The following is a 19,552-nucleotide window of genomic DNA, read 5'->3' on the forward strand; positions in this document are numbered from 1 at the left end:
TCATTCTATGAGAACATATAAAGATTCTCAATTAATTTTAATCTTAAATACCTTAATATTGCACAAGGTGTGAAAATGCTACATTTGTACACAGATACAACACTAATATCTGTATTAGAATAATATGCCGTCAGCAGGTGAATTGAGGTTTTTATATTCAATGTAGGTGTGTAATCACCTTTTCGTGGTTTTCGATAAGTATTTCAACAACAATGTTCTGAAACTTTAGGTCCATGATGCCTGCGACAGTTTCCTCTTGAGGCCTCATCAAAGTCGGACCAAACACCACTCCCAGATTAGCTACAGTCATCAAGTTCTTCTTGGCATTACTAGAAACACTTGAAACAATAACAATAATGTCCAGTTATACAAGAAGAATGTATGTGGCTGTTCATGGATTTTTGGAACTAAGTTCTAACACGAAGACCGTGGGTACAATCTCTAGTTTCACCAATTGTTATTTACCATGGGCAAGCTGAAAAATAATGGCTTGGCAGGATATTAATGCACTTAACCTCTGCTATATATAGGCCATTGGCCTTGACGCTGCCAGATAGAAGTTATTAATGGGCCTTGACCCTGACAGTTATTGGGTATTTTTGAGCCTTGACCCCTATAAATATTGGGTATTTTGGTGCCGTAACCATGACAGATATTGGTTATTTTTGAGTTGACCCTGGCAGATAAAGCCAAGGACCTAGAGAGCTGTGGTCCTCCAATGTCTAGCCTTAATAGTGCGTGGTAAAATTCACCATTTATACTGAAAGGTAAATAAAAAGCTGCATACTTAGCCAAATGTTTGATGAGAAGATCCAGCATTTCTCGGTTTTTCTCAGGAAGTTTGTAAACTAAAAAATGAACAGCATTCACACGAGACTCTGGACTTCCACTTTCTGTGGGTGAGAACATGAGAAAGCATCCAGTTACACACTTCTGGATAATCAAGGGGTACAATATATATATTATCTAAGTTATACGTCAGCGTTGTACCTGACGTATAACTATAGTTTCGTATTAATGTACAAGAGAAATGTCCAAGCCAAGAGCAGGTGCCTTTGACATGTCTATGTGAAGTCAAAATGACTTTTATATTATCATACATTTGCCAATGTGTGTAGCTGAGATTTTTGTATTTTATGCACAAAAATAGCAGCTCTTTTACTGGTTCACAGCAGTGTGTTGGGGTATTTTCTCTGTATTTTTCCTTTCTGAATAGCACCACCCTTCCAAGTTCCTGCTGTGAACCTATGAATTGATTGAGCAACTTCCACTTCTGCATTGTTGGTTGAGAAGCATGTTTGGTATCAGTAGCTAATGGGGAGTGCTGGTCCTCTGTTGCCATTTGGAGGCTCCTGGGGTACCTCTTGGTAGGTAACCTCTTAATTTAAAAACGCATAAATATATGACTTACTGTTTAGCGTTAGGACCACCCTATTAGCAGAAGTGCCTTGACGGGGAGGGTGGCTTATCATATATTTGCAAATTTTATGCACAAGAATAAAAGCTCTTTTATTGGTTCACAGCAGTGTGCTGGGGATCTAAATTTGTTCCTTTCTGGATAACATCATTACAAGCACCTGCTGTGAGCCTATAAATTGATTGAGTAACTTCCATTTCTGTATTGCCTTCTATATTATCTCACACATACATTTATCTTTTTTCATTCTGATATGTTTGGTAAATAAAAATAAGCAGACAGATATTTATACGTAAACTACCACTGTGCTATAAAGTATGTATGAAGTTAAAAGCACTGGTATTCTGGCAGTGTAAGGAGACCTGCTAAACACTAGAGGTGAAAGATGAAGCACGTACTGGTTCAGACATCACTCATTATTCTGGGCACATCACCTTTCTTTTTCGTTCTGCTGAAATCTATCCAGGTCAATAAGCAACATAATTTGATTATTAAAATGCCTAAGGTACTACGGAAATATTTGAAATGAAAAACATTTATTGCACAGACAATGATTCACATGCAAATTTCATATTAAAATAACACTAGTTTTAAGCTATAAATGTATTTTAAAAGTTTTATTAAGACATCTGAAAGCAGAGATCTTTGGTGGCATGTGGTTAATCTTCAAAAGTTACAATGGCCACTATTAGAAATGTACATGCTTATAAACAGAGCCCCTGCATGCCCTACATCTCATTCCAGAGTTCAGTGTCCATTATAGTGCCAGCTACACAAACCAGAGCCAAGTCTGTGGACTAGTATACAAAGTTGTGGTTAGTATTGTACACTCCTCCCAATATGGTGGTTAGTGCAAAGCGGACCATTTTTTCTGCTGGATATCGGTGAGCAGACAACTTTCAACTGGTGACTAGTGCAGAGAAGACCAACAATTTACTTATCTAGCGCATAGAACACAATTACTTTTGGCGAGTAGCACAGCCACGACCATCAATTCTGGCGGCAAGTTGCCGAGGCGACCATCAATTCTGGCGGCACGTTGCAGAGGCGACCATCAATTCTGGCGGCAAGTTGCCGAGGCGACCATCAATTCTGGCGGCAAGTTGCCGAGGCGACCATCAATTCTGGCGGCAAGTTGCCGAGGCGACCATCAATTCTGGCGGCAAGTTGCCAAGGTGACCATCAATTCTGATGGCTAGTGTACAGTAAAAGCCTTCAACCAAACCTTTGGAAGGATTTTGGCCCATTTAGATTTACATTTTTCAGCTGAATGCAGTCATTTCACAGGATTGGGCAGAGTGCGTCTGTGCAGCTAATTTAGCGCTTCTGTCAATGAGTTCCTTCTTGGCCACATGCAAATGGTTACAATCTGTTTTGATTTGCCTACTGATTTTGCTTTACAGTTAAAGAAACTGTGTTGCAAAAGAGAATAAAAAAATGAAACATATCAATGTACTATTTTTTTTTATTTTTTTTTTTTAATATCAACTCAGATGGTAAATATGGGCTTTCTTTATTTTAAGTTTCATATTTGAACAGGCTCTAGTTTACTGGTATGTTTCTTGCTGGCTAGGTGCACATTGTGTGAATTGAGCAAAATTCATGCCATTTAGAAAACAGCTGATAATATCAGGTTGAAAATGGTGGTATAATCTACATGGGAGTAAAAACTCTTCAACATCTAGGTAGATAAAAACCTTCAAGCTGGTCCATCTCCAGACTCACATCTTGTGTTAATATCCCACATGGATAACAAAAAAAAGTAATTTTAACAAGTTAAGCATACAGGTTGTTGCAACAAGCATAAATAAGTCTAAAGGATAAATTTATAAAGCTGTGGGAGATGGGCTCTATAGCAACCAATCAGATTCTAGCTGTCATTTTGTAGAATGTACTACATAAAGTAATCTGATTGGTTACTAGAGGCAACATCTCCACTTTTTCAAAACTACAGCTTGATAAATTTAACCCTAGATCAGTATAAGCTGGAATGCCTCATCTTCCCAGATCTGCCTGTCAACATGGGAAAAAAGAAATCCTTTTCAAGAGACGCCATTCTATGCATTGGTGGGTAGTGCAAAGTGCTATTTCAGCTGCCACATTGCCAGCCAATCAAAATAAGAGAAACAGATGTTGCGCAGTGCTAGTTTCTTAGCAAAATACATTACACCAACTGGTCATGCCATATTGTCATTTGCATTTAGAAATTGCAAATACAAAACGTCTTCTAATTTAGCCAGTCTCTTGTATAATTACGTGGGTATTTACAGACATTACTGCGATGCATGACCCACAGATTTATCAAGCATAGTTCATGACAGATAACCTGACATTCTCCTTTAGTATGTGCTAGTACAATGCAGTATTCGTTGTTCTCGCAGTGACTGTGAGCAATCTGGGACTTGATGCTGTAAAACAGCTACAAACTATGGGCAACCAACCATCATGCTTTGCGGTTGGAATAAGATACTTTTGATGGAACAGATTCATTTGAACCAAAGGTTCCGGGATTCTTCACATTGTTCTACAAAATAATCTTCCATTATCTTCTGGATGATCCAAATAGTCCGTGAAATATCACAATCTTCTTTGTGGAGAGCAGTGGTTTTCTTCTTGGCATTCTCTCATGTACATCAAATTTCTTCAGTACCATAGGCTGGAAAGAGATCATATCGAATTCCTCCATTTGTTCACTATCTGAATGTCGATGGTTTGTTGGAGGATGACATTTTCAACACATTCCACACATGAGCATTGAGACCTTGTTCTTAAAACTGTCTCTTGACTGGTACATGATTCACTTATCTGGAGGGGACAGTTAAAGCATCTGAATAGACCTGTTTATCTGAAAGGGTCACAGTAATCGTAATTCTCACTAGTGAATTTAGTAAGGACATGAGAATGTAGAGTTATTCATTTGTTAATTGTTTAAGTGGACCAAATAAATGTAGGAGCATATAAATACTAAAACATCACTAAGAACTTTCCTTCCAGAGATCCCATTTTAATTCTATGTTTCCCTAAATAACAATTGCAAAATGCAGTGTAATGAATTTGTCACATAACATTCCCATGCTTCCTAATTTTGTGAAGCTCTTTTTTCATTATTATTACATTAGCCGATTATGGACTGTTGGCCTCAATATTAACATATATAAATTGATATATATATATCCAATATATAAATGCTTAGTGGCGTCTGTGTGTGTGTGGAAAAAAAACCCAAGTTGCAGCGCCACCTGCTGAGCAGAGTTATACACTGACCTACTAAATTCTTAGTGTGTGTGGGGAAAAAAATTCAAAAAGGGCTGAAATTTGGTAGGGCTCAAACTCATTTTTGTGAGGTAATTTTACCTCATGAACACACATGTGTAGAGGCGTGCGTTAGTGTGTGTGTGTGTGGAAAAAACTATTTCCTCAGAAAGGGCTCATCCAATTGACCTGAAATTTGGTATACTGACATTATTTGACAAAAAAATTAGAATAGTCAAGTCAGTTAACTTCCATCATCCCCCCCTTCCCCCCGTGGGAGGGGTAGTAAAGGCTAAATTTACGAGTTGAGGGGTCAAACTCATTTCCGTGAGGTAATTTTACCTCATGAACACACATTAAAAAGGGCGCTTGCGTCGGGAAGTAACGATCTTCCCCTGAGGAGGCCTGGGCTAGGCCCAAATGCATGACAAGAACCTTTTTAAGACCTTAAGTATCTTGATTTGACTAGAATGCACGGGTTAACTTGTGTGTGTATATATATATATATATATATATATATATATATATATATATATATATATATATATATATATATATATATATATATATATACACACACACACACACACACATATATAAATTGTCTTTGTACATATACCCATGCATTATCTAACATGGTTTGTATTTGTTTATTCATATGCTTTGCTGATAAGGAAAGAAATAAACACAAGATTTACTAGCAGGATTGATGAACTGTTCATGAAGCTCGTATGTCATCAGTGGTTCTGGCAGGCTCCTGAAACACAAGGACGGCTCAAAGTTAACATAAACCCTGCACAGACACTCACATACCTACTGGTTATGCAGGATTTTAAACTATTAGAGTAGGCAGCATTAGAACATTTGTTGGTGGAAGTTCATTCACCTTATATGTACCTAGAAAAAGTAAATATATACCACGTGTAACAGAAATCTACTGTTGCTTTACCATACAGTAAGAGGATCCACTAACTAATAAGAAAAACTTCATACACACTGAAAGCTGACTCAAAGGACCATCTTAGTCCTCAAGTGCCAAAAGCTGCTGCATGGGCTCTTGGGTTAAAGGGAGCCCTAGGTGGTATGTACTATATGTGGTGGTGTATAAACGAAAAGCTCCACCGAAGGGAGAATTGTCCTTTAAATTATGGCGACAGGTATATTTTTTTAGTATAATGGATATTTTAGCATAATATCCCTTGAAAGTTTACCTTTTACGGGCACTACTTACTGGGTAAAATAAAGGAACAGGCAGGGGTCGGCAACCTTTTAACTATCAGTGTGCCAGGTAAAATCGAGTCAAGTCCAAGTCCAGGTGTCTATCTATCTATCTATATATGTCAGTGGACCCACCAGATCTGGAGGACTTACGGACCATAGATAATGTTCAGTATTGTTTAATATTTTGAACTTATTTAACTCCGCTTAAAACCTTCTAGCTGCAGATAAGCAGATATGTTTCACTGCTGTATTTCAAAAATTAGGCAGAATGAAATATCTATTTTGCATATTTTGTTCAAAAATTACAAGAAAGTGAGGAATTAATTTAACAATACGGATGGAGATCCTGACTAAATAGCTTCTACCCCCACACAATCACAAGGCACATTTAATTTGTTGCCTAAGCATTATATCATCACATCTCAGATTGGTCATCTTCAACGTCTAAACAAATGACTTTTTTGCAAACAATGATTTTTCATTTTATGTGGCTGAATACTGTGGTGAAATTCTCATGTGTCTATTTAGAAGCTAGTGGTACCCTTGTGCGACTTCATGACCAGTGCTGGCCAGCAAGAGCACTCAGGCTCCTTCCCACTAGAAACAAGCAAGCAGGGAATGGGGAAAACATCTCACCATTTCTTACACTGTCACTTGCTGAGTACATAATGGTGTGGAGACCTGCTCAACACTAGCCACAAAATTTGTGGTTCTGTTCTATACTAGGCGCTAGGTCTGCCATACACTCGCCTCCAAATTAGGAGGGGGGGGGGCGGACTGCTCTACACAGGACCCCTGATTGGAGAGGTCTACACTACACTCGAGGACAGATTTCTGTGTACACTAGAGCAACATCTAATATGACAAGTACTTATTACTTTTATGTAAAGTTTTACATATTTCAACGTGCTGGAAATATAACTATTGGACTGTGTATTGTAGGCATGGACAGGGTACTATGGGCAAACAACACAGTATTTAGTGGTATTGGGATAGTAATGTACTAACTTCTATTACCATACTGTGCGTGCTGATAATTTACACTTTTGCTGTTCTGTGTAAGGATATCCCTCTTTCAGTGGCACACATGAACTCATAGTACTGTACTCATTTTTTTTTTTTTTTTTGCTATAGTATCCTGGTTATTGCTAAATTAATATGCCATGAACTGCATACATGCGTTGTTTGATATAGATGTTGGTAAAAAAATCATTACAAAAACAACCATACTATTAAAACCACACACATGCCACCCAAAAATGTTTGTGTTGTGCTTTGCGTGCTACTATAAACCCCTCCTACCTCTCCCCCAAACAATTTTACAGCTTCCGCTCTGCAGAGTTCAGCTATGCCTGTGTCTGGTCATCTTACACATTATTTATGAGGCAGCAAATCTCATTTCTTCAGAGGCTAATCATAACCTGATTGGAGTGAATGCACCAGTTTGATGTGAATACCAACCTTAAATATAGTTTCAAAGCACTAGTGATGGACTTGACCTCCCATTCACCGTCCTCACTCAAATCCACATCACAGCCAGTTTTCACATCTCCGGAAAGAAAAGATAAAAAACATACATGTTTATTATATTTAAAAACCTGCAGGAACTATCCTTTGCCAAATATAGTTAAAACATTCCTAAATAAGACAAGCTTACAAAATACAAATGTCTAGAACAGGCCTGAGAAAAGGTAACAGGGAAGCCAATCTGTTCAATATGTATGTGCTGTTCACTTTCACTGTGCCCCCTTACCCAATTAAAGAGAAAATACAAGAGAAATCTAAAGGGAAAAATAAATAAATCAATAAATAAATGGCCTATTAGTTTAATAAAAACAATAGGCATTTCTTGTATTGCTATTTAACTGTTACTGCTGTCTATATTCAGCTACTTGATTGGTTAGAGCAAGAGACATCATAAGCGGAGACTTAAGCTGTGCTTGTATAGACACAGTGGACTAGCACAGTGGCCTACATTTGATTTTATGTTTATGACACTTTTCATGAGGTTCTGATGCTTTCACATACACAAATTTGTGTAAGCTATTAGTTACTATTTTATACAAACCAAGATACATATTTTAGGTTTAAAATTCACATTAAGCTGATTTTAAACACATTCCCATATGATCCACTTATATAAGTATTTGCACAGAAAGTACATTCTGTGACAGCAGTTAAACTGTCTATTTAAAGTGCCACCATTTTTCAGGATATGTTTTTATTTAAACCCTTCTCCAATGTGTGCTTAACCATCACCAGTCTTCAACCGCACTACAGACGAGTCCTTTACTGGACTGTCGCAGGTTGCGAGGATCTCTAGCTGTCAGAGGACGATTCTGGATAGAAGTAGGATCAGTATGAACAGAGAAATGGAACCGGGAAGGGTTGGCTAATATGAATTAGAATTATTTATGGGTGCATTGCTTAAACATATGGCCAATTCTTTATTTGAGTGTTCAGTCTCAATGACAAAATGGTAAGGAAAAACACTTTGCACCTCAGGATCATAGCAGAATACTATCAGAAGAAAACAAAAGGTCTATATGAAGAAATAAAATTAAGTAACTTGATTAGAAGTGCAATTAGCCGTTATTGGGATAAAATAACTGCTCTAGGGTCATGCCAACAAATTAATCTTCAAATAGTATCAACCCATGGTCATTAATAATTTAAAAAATTTTTAAAGCTAAGAGGAGAAATGCACTCCTAATAGTTGTCCTGGTGCATCGGGTATACATTATAGGTTTAATTATATTATAAAATGAACACTAAGGAAAACAGAACAAAATATGCAAGTACACATGATTAGCTGGTGGTCACAAATCAGTCATTAACAGAGCTATAACAAAAGAAAAGAAACCCTGCTAGAGGAGTAAACTTCCTTCTGTTTTAATTTAGGCAACAGTCCTGATTCTGGACAACAGTCGTGCCATCTGTTGGTAATGTTTGTAGGTAAAGCGTATCCTGCAAGAGTGAAGCGCAGATGCTGTGCACACCCGCCACAGTTAAGGGTGTTTTCAGCAGAGAGGGGAGGGTTGTTGACTGCCTATTGCTTCAGAGTTGCCATGCACCCTCTCGGGGATGTGACCATGCCCCTTTGTGATACAGCTACACCCACTTCTTGCAGTGTCCCAATTTCAAATGTTGCAAGTTATGGTAAAACATGTAGATGTAGCCATTCAGCACTGCTGCCTTTATGGTGCTTACTACAATGGAGAAGTTCTAGCAATTATTTAGCTGCTGTAATATAAATAAATTGCCTGCCAGAGAGAGAGGTGTGAGGATTCACTGCAGTGTTTCTGGTTATGGTTGAACTTTATGTTAACCTGTCAACATATTCCAAACTAGATATTGGTCCATTTCATATAAAAGAAGTGATGAAAAAATATGGTTCAAATTATTAGACAATAAAAAAATAGACAAATTTACAAAGACCCGAACACAATTTTATGTCCTTTTATACCTGTGGTTCTTATATCTTATTTAGTCCTGAAATGGTTTAACCTGAGTTCTTTTGCTTTGTCTTTTATATACAGTGTTATATGATTTGCTAATAGATCACCCCTTATATAAAAAAATATGTACATCATGTGAGATTCAAAGAAACATGGTTAAAAAGGAAGACATTTTTAGGGAGAGCTTCCTGCTTTACTTTTTTGTTGTTGTTGTTTGAGCATTAACTACAGAAAATCATTCTGTTTTTTTATAAATATTTTTTTATGCTTATTGATTTGGAATTAAAAACCACTAACACAGACCAAAACACAATTACTTGCTGTGATAAATGAATATTATAATATACAACATAGCTGCTTTGGGATGTATAATACACATGTTTATTGCAAAATGAAATAGAGCACAATAGCACTGATAAACAGCAAAAACATGCATGCGATAAATACAGCATGGAACGATATGAAAGATTGCATTATATTGAACTATTTTTTTTTTTTATTCTTAAAACAAAGTATATAATCAGGATCTGCCTTTTAAATTGTTTAAGCTACTTCCGTTCAAAGAGGTAAACCTACAATAGCTTGCATGAATCAGAATTATGATTGTTGTGGAACTATCATAAAGGGTACTTTGGCACTGCAACCACTGTAAGTAGAATTATCTACCATCTTCACTGTGGAATCTTAACCTTGCAACACACAGGCTGATCCTGCTATTCAGAAATGAACAGATCAGTGGCCAAATTGGACATGACCTGGCTGCTAAGCCCAAGGACATCATTTTCAGGCCACAGTTCAATACAATAAATTGCCAGAATGCCCAATACTGACCAGCACAAGCCTATTAGCTGCACTGTTGTATGTTTAACATAACATAGTTGGAGCTGCCTTGTGTAGGCCAACAGTGGCCAAATAAAAGTATATCTCACAGAGAAAAAAAAAGCAAAAAAATAGCTATATTTCAGTAGAATGAACTATTTGGCTTTCAGAAACGCTGTACTGCAAAGCCACACTGCCAATGACATTATGTGAGCTGTGTGTGCAGAGTGACAATAGCTGCATTCTTAATATACAGCTCTAAACAGTGCTGAATTAGTTACCACGTGTATATGTTCTACAGACTTACCAATGTGACTCTACAACAGTCATGTGATCTCCCTTCTTCTAATTACAGCTATACCAATGAAAGGACATTTTTACCTCCCCTCACAAATGGTAAAATGTAATCGTGTTCTATATAAAATAGATTCAACTACAAAGCATATGCACCTTTTTGATATTATATCTTATATAACCCTTACCAACCAAACCATGTTAGTCTATATAAATAACAGAAGCATTTGCTCTATATGATAAAACATTTTTTTTCACTTCAAATAAAGAGGAAAAAGCAGAAAACAATTAATATCAGACAAAGTCAGGTTGACGGCTATTAATAATGTACAAGACCTAATGTTGATGTTTAATCATTACGAGTCAAGTGAGTGTTCATAACAATTACAGGAGGACTCTTAGATGCAGCATTGAATTGATTGCAACGTATGATATACAAACAATTTGTCATTCTCATAATGTCCAGGGTAATGAAATGAATTCGCTCTCTGGTTTCCTCCAGTCTCCTGTGCCAAAGAACACTGTGTTATCAGCACAGATGGAGCATGCATGGCCCTGGAAAACAGCCTGCTTGAAACAGCCTCTTAGAATACCAATGAATCCCTCAATGTCAGGCCTGCTGACTAAAGATAGTTTAGGACATACCAACACTATGCAGATCTACCTTTGTAAAGGTACATTCATTTGCATACTAAATAAATAGCAAATATGATTAGAAGACCTAGACAATGGCAGCACATAAAACAGTGCTAGAAAATGCAAACACCAATGGAAGAAGATATTTACTGAACATGGAAACAAATGTTGGTGTTCAATAGAAGGCTGCCTTATGTTTGGCTCAAACAATATTTAAGAAAATGGTTGTGTTTGCATATAAGCTGGATAAAACAATTACCCATTTTCTGTGCTCTCTTTCATCTCATAGCACACAAATAAGACAACCTTTTGGCAGCTGGCAAAAAAATATTGGTGTCTTCAATAAAATCCGTTGTCCTTGTCTGATCTGTTCATAAGTTCTGAATGCAATGCTTCACCTACACACTGGGCCGTATGCAGAGTTGGATGGAAGCTGGGAATTTCCCAGCTTATAAATATGAAAGAAATGCTGGTTATGACTGATTTGCGGTGAGGCTCTTAACAGAGCAGTAAACATCATGGTTTGTTATTTTCTTAACACTTGTAATGGCTGCTGGAAATACAGAAGACACCACTCTGAAAATAGGTGGGGAGATTATGGGGTTACAGAGGGTTGGCCATGGGGTGACTATTTTGAATAAACATTTTTTATTTTTTTTTATGGGTTATGCTGGCACTTGTAGGGAATAGGACTGTATTATTTTTGTGGGGAATTCAGCCCCATACTGGCCATCCTTGGGCTGGTGGGTACTATGGCAGGGAAATTAAACGCTGTGGGTTTTCCTGTTATAGTATCACTAGTCTTGGCCGGCATAGTCTTGTACTGATATCGGGTGGAACGTAAAGGCACTGGATGCACCATTACTTACTCATTATTCAAAACTGCATCAGTGAGGAAAAACACCTTGGGGTATATTTACTAAACTGCGGGTTTGAAACAGTAGAGATGTTGCCTACAGCAACCAATCAGATTCTAATGTTCATTTGTTTAGTACATTCCACAAAATGACAGCTAGATTCTGATTGGTTGCTATAGGCAACATCTCCACCTTTTCAAACCAGCAGTTTAATAAATATACCCCCTTGTTTATCCAAATCAGAATTAAAGCAATAAAATAAAGTATTATGAAAATGATGCTAAACTGCAGTTTGATGTTAGGTAAACTGATGCATCTATAATAAAGCTCAAAGAAGTAAAGCAAGCGTTAAACTGCAGAACGGCGATATATCACACAGCAAGTGATCATAATAGAGGTATTGGCTGAAGCTTATTATTTGATTATTATCAGTGCGTGTTATATATATCTGTGTGAAGTTTGTATGTTCTCCCTGTGTCTGCGTGGGTTTCCGCCGGGTGCTCCGGTTTCCTCCCTCCAAAAACACACTGGTAGGTTAATTGGCTGCCTTCAAAATTGACCCTAGTCTCTCCCTCTCTGTCTGTCTGTGTGTGAGTGTGTGTCTATATTAGGGCATTTAGACTGTAAGCTCCAATGGGGCAGGGACTGATGTGAATGAGTTCTCTGTACAGCGCTGCGGAATTAGTGGCGCTATATAAATAAAATGATGATGATGATTTATTTCACCTTATGTTTAGAGGAAATTATGAGTAGGGGTGCCATTTTTTTATGGCAGCGACATTACACATCCAAAAATCAACATCATCAATAGGCCTCTGTTGTTATGTTTTCCCATTACATTTTATGAAGAAATAATATAAAATACAGATTGCCCCTCTATGACAAATTTTTCTTTTAGAAATAGTGCTACTGCCTGTTTTGCTATTGCCTGTTCTGGATGTAAAATGATAAACGACGCCTACAAAAGTCCATGGAGTTGAAGTCTGACTGGTCAAGCAATGAATCCCGCTGTTCTGGTCACAAAGTTTTAAAATCAAAATACCTTAATTTAGGTCAATCAAAATTACATATTTTCATAGAAAAGAAATTATTTTGTTACAATTTACTTAAAATTGCGCGTGCCACCTCAAATTTTCCAGTATAATAAAAATGACACTTAATTTCTGTGCAGTGCTTGTTTTAATTTCTCTTCAGCAACATGTATGTGTGACAAACTTATTGGGGTTACAATGGTACAGTAACTGATAGCAAATCAGCGATTAGCTTTTAATGGTCTAGTGCAAGTTAGACAATAGAAGCATATGTCTGATAGGTCATTTGTTGTATTTGACTCAGAGTAGAAGCCTCAAGAATTCTCCACTTAATTGGCACGTGATATCCACCTGAATCTCTATAAATTCACAGGAGATATAAGCAAGAGTGGGCAATATACAGGAAAAAGGCAGTTTACCAGAATTCATTTGCAGCACGTGTGAAAGAAAAGACTAAAATTATGATCGGTGCAAATTGAAAATGCTTTATGTAAGTCAGGCTCATATATCTATGACATATGCTACATACAGAGGGGCATGAGCCTGCAACAATAATTAATTACTACAGCTTGTGGACAGCTTGATTTGATAAACTTTGCCATGTAAATACCATGGTATGTCATTTATCACTCAAAGTATAAAGAAAGCAGAACTACAGATAGAGGAAGATGTTTTGTGACTTACTACACAATCAAGCCCCCATCTTGCACTGCAATGGTGGTGCCATTTGCTCTAACCGCACATTTCTATAGGTAACCTATGGAGTGGGCGGGTTACTATAGTGCAATCCAGAACGTGCTCTGCAGTTCTATGGGCCAGAGTCATTTGCCCCAAATATTCTTGCTCTAGCTTTAGCCCTGCTTCCTCTATGCAACTCTGCTCCAACTACATCTCCATGCCATCATGTAAATAGGTGTATAGGAAAAAAACTATTCAAACATTCTATCGGACATTAAAAATGACAACATTTTAAGTAGATAATGGGTAGGTGACAGATTCACTGTAATACTCTAAACTACTAAACAGTAAAAAGGATTAAAACGGTGGCATACCCATTAACAAACTCAGAAGTCTCTGGACCTTTGAACTCACCCCCACAACCCTGTACAATCCTTGGTCATTAATACCTAAGAAAAAAAGAAAACAAACAATATTACATCACAAATTAAGGATTACTATATGGTAAACAAAAGTTTATGTAGGTACTGTACTATCAGCAACCCAGCATGGTTAGTACGATATGCTAGTGGAAAATCTTTCACATACAAGAATAAGCTAGGATTTAACAGTTCTGGTATATCTAAGATTAGTCTTGAAGTTTCATAAATCACCTAGAAGGGTTATTTAAGGTTTAAAAGAAAGACTAAGCCTTGGTATACCAGGGACACATGTGTCAAGTTTTTTTATTCTACTTTCCTATACATTTGTTGCAGTAAAAGTTGAATCAGAGGCATGGGGACAAGTAATAATAGATATTCATCATGAGGCATACCAACCAAAGAAATGTGTATACAGTATGGTTTAGAGACTTGCAAGTATTTTGAATATAAATTAACAAAAGGTTGATCAATGTTACAGTTTCCCCTGGAAGGTACCTTTGATATGAGAATATTAAAAATACTTGGGGCCCGAGTCATTAAAGAGAGCAAGGCAAAAAAAAAAAAAAAGAAAAGAAAATAGTAAACTTGCTCCTGGAGAAACCATGTTACAATGCAAAGTGTGCAAATTATTTTATTATTTTGCACATAAGATAAATACTGGCTGTTTTTCATGTAGAAGACAAATACTTGATAACTTTATTTTTACACTGAAATTTAAAGTTGATCTAGGACATGCCCTACCCCAATTATAAATATGTCCCCACATTTTAAATTTACCTCCCTCGTCCAATGCAACATGGTTTTGCCCAGGTGCAAAGTTACTTCTTGTTTTGCTTTGCTCTCCTTATTAACTCAGGCTCTCAGAGTCACTGAGAAACAAAGATTTGGAAACTCTGCTTATCAAAAGAATTCTTATTTTAATGGGCAAAATGAAACTACTAAAAGTCAGCGACAGCCAAAAACTAAGATGTTTAGCATCATCTCATAGGTGAGATAATGATACATTTAAGAAGGAAATAAAGAACATATATTTGCGAATACACCACAACACAAATGGAGGGTCTCATCATTTTGACAAAATTCACAGGTGACAGAAGTGGTCTGTGTAATCTAGGGAGCAATGACTCCATTACCAGTAGTCCACTACACCTCCGCAAGAGGGGCCATTGCACCCTGTGTGGGGGGAAGGAACCAGAAAGGAACGCATTTGTGGATGGGCTCGCGAGTATTTTACATTCATGAAATCAAGTCAGAAAAAAGACTCAAAGATGGGAAGATGAAAGTCACATCTTCATGAGTTAAAAGGATTTCTGTAAGTACGATTATAACGCAAGTACTTAAGTCTGTAAGAAAATTATGCAATTTCCCAAGAGAAAAAATAAATGCTCTAACTGAGAAAAATAAAATATCTTACGTGTAAAAAAAACAGAGGATAAACCTCAATAATTAAGATGTTAAGTTTCAACTTCTGATATTAGACTTGTGCAGTTGACAAGAAGAAAAAAATAGTGTACTGAGAAGAGAGCTGTTCTCTCAGCCAAATCGTATTGTGCACTGCTCTTGTACCATGTGTAAAAATAAAGTTTTGTTCTCCTTTATTGGTTCAAGCTATACACATCAGTATTGTAGTTTAGAAGCAGGGAGGTGGTGCTCTGTATATTGGCCCTTCTTGCTTTAGAGATGCCTCTTGATCTGGAAGACTTCAACACAGGTGGAAGACAGGTATTACTTTCATACAGTTGGGAACTAATGCACCAGGATGGCAGTAACAAGAGCAGTGTAAACTATGGTCTGCTAGTAACTTTTTAGCCTTTATGTGTTTGTTAATTGATGTCCATGAATATATTTAGACAAGTGGCTAAAAGCAATTACTCCAAGGGAACTAAATAAATATAATATATAATCACTTTACCAAATATAAATACTGGACACTGTGATAAAAGTCACAGTAGTATTTTTTTGTCTTTTTTTTAAATAATAATAATAATAATAATAATAATAATAATAATACTAGACTTGGCATACAACAGTTTTATGTTCATTTACAATCATGGTCAAAAATATTGGCAACATTTCAGTTATATGTAGTATACTAGATATGTTAGACAGCCACACAGTTTAGCAGTTAATACTGCTTCTTAACAGTATTTTCATTTTTGGTTACTATCAGTCACTTACATCTTTTAATATTTTCGCTAATTTTGTGTATTATCATGAATCACGGATATTAAATGGGATACTTAGTATTTTTAATGTATATCAATAAAAGTTATGCTCCTTTTAATAAAGAATTTTTTTTTCGTTTTGATTGCTCATATTACCAATATAACCCCTAGAGTGCCCCTCTATACATACTCTCTTCTGCTTCTTGTTCTAGTTTGATATGTAGTAATCCACCATTTGTTCCAGAAAATTGTTCAATCAAAAAACATTTTGGTATCCACATATATATTTCTTTGGTTTGGAGTGCATAAAATAGAACGAACAGAAAAATTGAGTCGTAGCTTATTCCACTGGGTCACTGAGAATATTTGTCATACACATCGGTCCCCGCCCCATTGGACCATGTAGTCTAAATTGTGTCTTTGGAGTGTGGGAGGAAACCAGAGCACCTGGAGGAAACCACGCAAAACACAGGGAGAAGATACAAACTCCACACAGATAAGGCCTTGGTTGGGAATTGAACTCATGATCCCAGTGCTGTGAGGCAGGAGTGCTAACCACTGAGCCACTGTGCTACCAAAGCATGAACAATCGTAAAGCTACAAAATAATTTCCAGAGACCTTGATGTTTCCACCGTATGTAATGTTATTGAGATGTTAAAAGGCCCATGGCACAGTAGCCAACCTTCCTGGACGTGGCCACAAGAGAAAACGTGATCGAAGATTGCATCGCAGTATTGTTGGAATGGCGAAGAAAGCATCTTGGTCAACTGCCAAACAGATTCAAGCTGACTTTCAGACACAAGGTATGACAGTTTCATCACTATCCATTGCCAACTGAATGAAAGTGGGTTATATGGTAGGAGTCCTAGGAGGGCCCTACTGCTGAGAGACAGTCATAAAAATGCAATATTGAACCGAGTGTTAGAAAGCTGGGTCTTCATTAAATGTCATGGGTCTTCCAGTTGGACAATGACCCCAAACAATCAAGGAGTGGTTCAATACAAGATACAGGACTGTCCTGAAGTGGTCAGCAATGAGTCCAGCTATAAAGTCTAGAGAACACCTGTGGAGAGTGTGAAGACAACAGTTTGGAGAATAAACTCTTTAAATTTTGGAGACCTGGAGCAGTTTGTACAAGAAGAGTGCACCAAACTAACAAGTAGCCAGTTGCAGGAAGCTCATCCGTGGCTATAGGAAGCAGTTGATTGCAGTTATTTTGACCAAAGACTGTGTTACCAATTATTAATTCTAGGGTGTCAATGCCATTCCTTTTCATTTTCTGATTTAAAAGAATATACAGTATTCAATTCAGAATAAAAAACAAATATTTTGAAATATTTGAATTGTAGAGATCAAACACTGCTGTTAATTTCCCCGTATGTTAAGAGGATCTTGTGAGTTATTTGAAAATAAAAGTGCAAGATTTTTGGCCACAACTGTAAAAACCACTTTCCACAGATGACCGTTTTCATTCTGCCTCTCAATCTGTCCAGTGTTCCCTAATGGTATACCATTGTAACAGCAGATATTAGACGAGAGGAGCTAGCAATGCTCCTGTGTAGCAAATACTGGACTTGCTCAAGAAATAATAAAGTTCATTTGAAAAAACCCTATATAACATACAGTACATATCCATTTTATGACCATATGACTCAAAATCCAGGCACTGAATAGGTGGCAGATAAGAAGGAAAACTGGTATCTGGAAATAACTTTTTATTGTGTCATATGGTAGAGATTACATTTTCTTGTTAATATTTGTGTTTGGCATTGAGCTTGTTATATTTTCATATAATTTCACAGATTAGATCACAGTTTTGTCCTGAAATTCTCCAAGGGCATTTTCTCTCTGCTATTGTCAGCCTGTGAATACTGGATAAAAAAACATTTGTTATACAATATATCCATTTGCAACAAAATGTAAATTAATGATAGATCCTGAGGGAGTAGAAATACTGCAAAATAGGAGGCTTGAAACAGCTTTTCCATTCAAGACACACTAGAGACGCATAATGGTTCATACACTAGACTCCACAATGTGTATGTGTAATGGGGAGGGGGGCTGAATAATCTATTAAGTTTTTATAAACAAACATAATTGCTGCTTGAGTTAATGTTTTTAGTAGTGGTAAACAACAACAACAGTTGCATAAATAATTAAATGCAAATAAGTAGTAGTTCTAAAGCAAAATACATTATAACTAAACAAGGGCCATATTTTATTGCTTCTTCTGCAATACATAATATTTATTTTCCCATACCATAATAAAAAACAAAAGCTCTTTACTTTTACAGTTGGAATTCTAATATGCAACAGTAAAAATTTTAGAACTACATTCTAGGAGCTAATGAATGAGGTTCGCCTAGTCTGCTTGATCGATTTGCTTCAACTTATCCAAATTGCTTGGAAAGTGCTTGTGGATCACTACTTTCCAATCATGCCACAAATTCTGAGAGGATGAGACTGGGCCACTCATGAACATTCAGATTTTATTCTTGAGTCACTTGAAAAATGCTTTGGCCTTGTGCCTGGGATCAATCTCCTTCTGAACTGTATCTTTTCTCAGAAGTTTAGATTTTTAAAACCAGTTTCTATTACTTTATTCCATTAATTTTCCTTAAATTCTAACAAGATTCCCAGTATCAAATTTCCTTAAAAAGCTCTTAATATACATAAATATTGTAATTCTGAGTGCCTATTAGGTTGTTTCAGATATAACTGGCCACAAATCACACTATGTACGGACCCAAGTTGACAAGATCCAGAGCAACATGTGATTGGGATTTTGAGATGTCGATTGGCACTAGCAGAAACTGAAGTTACACTAACCGAAATATGTGTGCGCCATCATTGTCGAACTGCAGCAATTCTGTATGCTATGTGGTCTGTGTAGGCAATGTTTACACTTTCCTACATTACCTTCAGATTCTCTGCCTGACCTCTGATAACTAAACTGATTGGGGCTTTTATCGAACAGCTTTATTTTAAAGCCTGAAGTGTGTTATTTCAGTGTTCCATGTGCTTCATGTCAAACAATGTTAAGAGTGCTCATAGAATCTCAATCTTTGGGCTCTCATCAAAAGGAGAAAGGCACCATTTCTCTTCAACTCCCAAAGCCATGAGGCCACTCAGAAGCAAGGGTCTAAAAAACTACCTTTTCTGCCAAAGCTTCCAGCAGGAACCAGGTCCTCTTCTTAAGAAGAAGTTTACAAAATATTCAGGGCGTTGAAAGCCAAAAGGCCACATAACCTTCCTTAGACTAAAGAATTGGAACCCATAAAGGTCTGACCTGCTATCCATG

General features: G+C 36.9%; 1 protein-coding gene across 2 annotated transcripts in view; it reads right to left on the reverse strand.

Annotated features, from left to right (window-relative positions):
- ARHGAP10 (Rho GTPase activating protein 10) overlaps positions 1 to 19,552 on the reverse strand; it is a 169,188-nt gene that overhangs the window by 53,383 nt on the left and 96,253 nt on the right. For both annotated transcript variants that reach the window (XM_075198927.1, XM_075198919.1), the window contains 5 exons: positions 14,038 to 14,112; positions 7,352 to 7,439; positions 5,368 to 5,426; positions 788 to 893; positions 179 to 338 (listed from right to left, as the gene is read on the reverse strand). In XM_075198927.1, the coding sequence (XP_075055028.1) occupies positions 179 to 338; positions 788 to 893; positions 5,368 to 5,426; positions 7,352 to 7,439; positions 14,038 to 14,112 (488 nt within the window). The remainder of the gene's footprint in view (positions 1 to 178; positions 339 to 787; positions 894 to 5,367; positions 5,427 to 7,351; positions 7,440 to 14,037; positions 14,113 to 19,552) is intronic.

Source organism: Mixophyes fleayi, chromosome 1 (assembly GCF_038048845.1).
Source record: "Mixophyes fleayi isolate aMixFle1 chromosome 1, aMixFle1.hap1, whole genome shotgun sequence".
In the NCBI taxonomy this organism is placed as follows: domain Eukaryota; kingdom Metazoa; phylum Chordata; class Amphibia; order Anura; family Limnodynastidae; genus Mixophyes; species Mixophyes fleayi.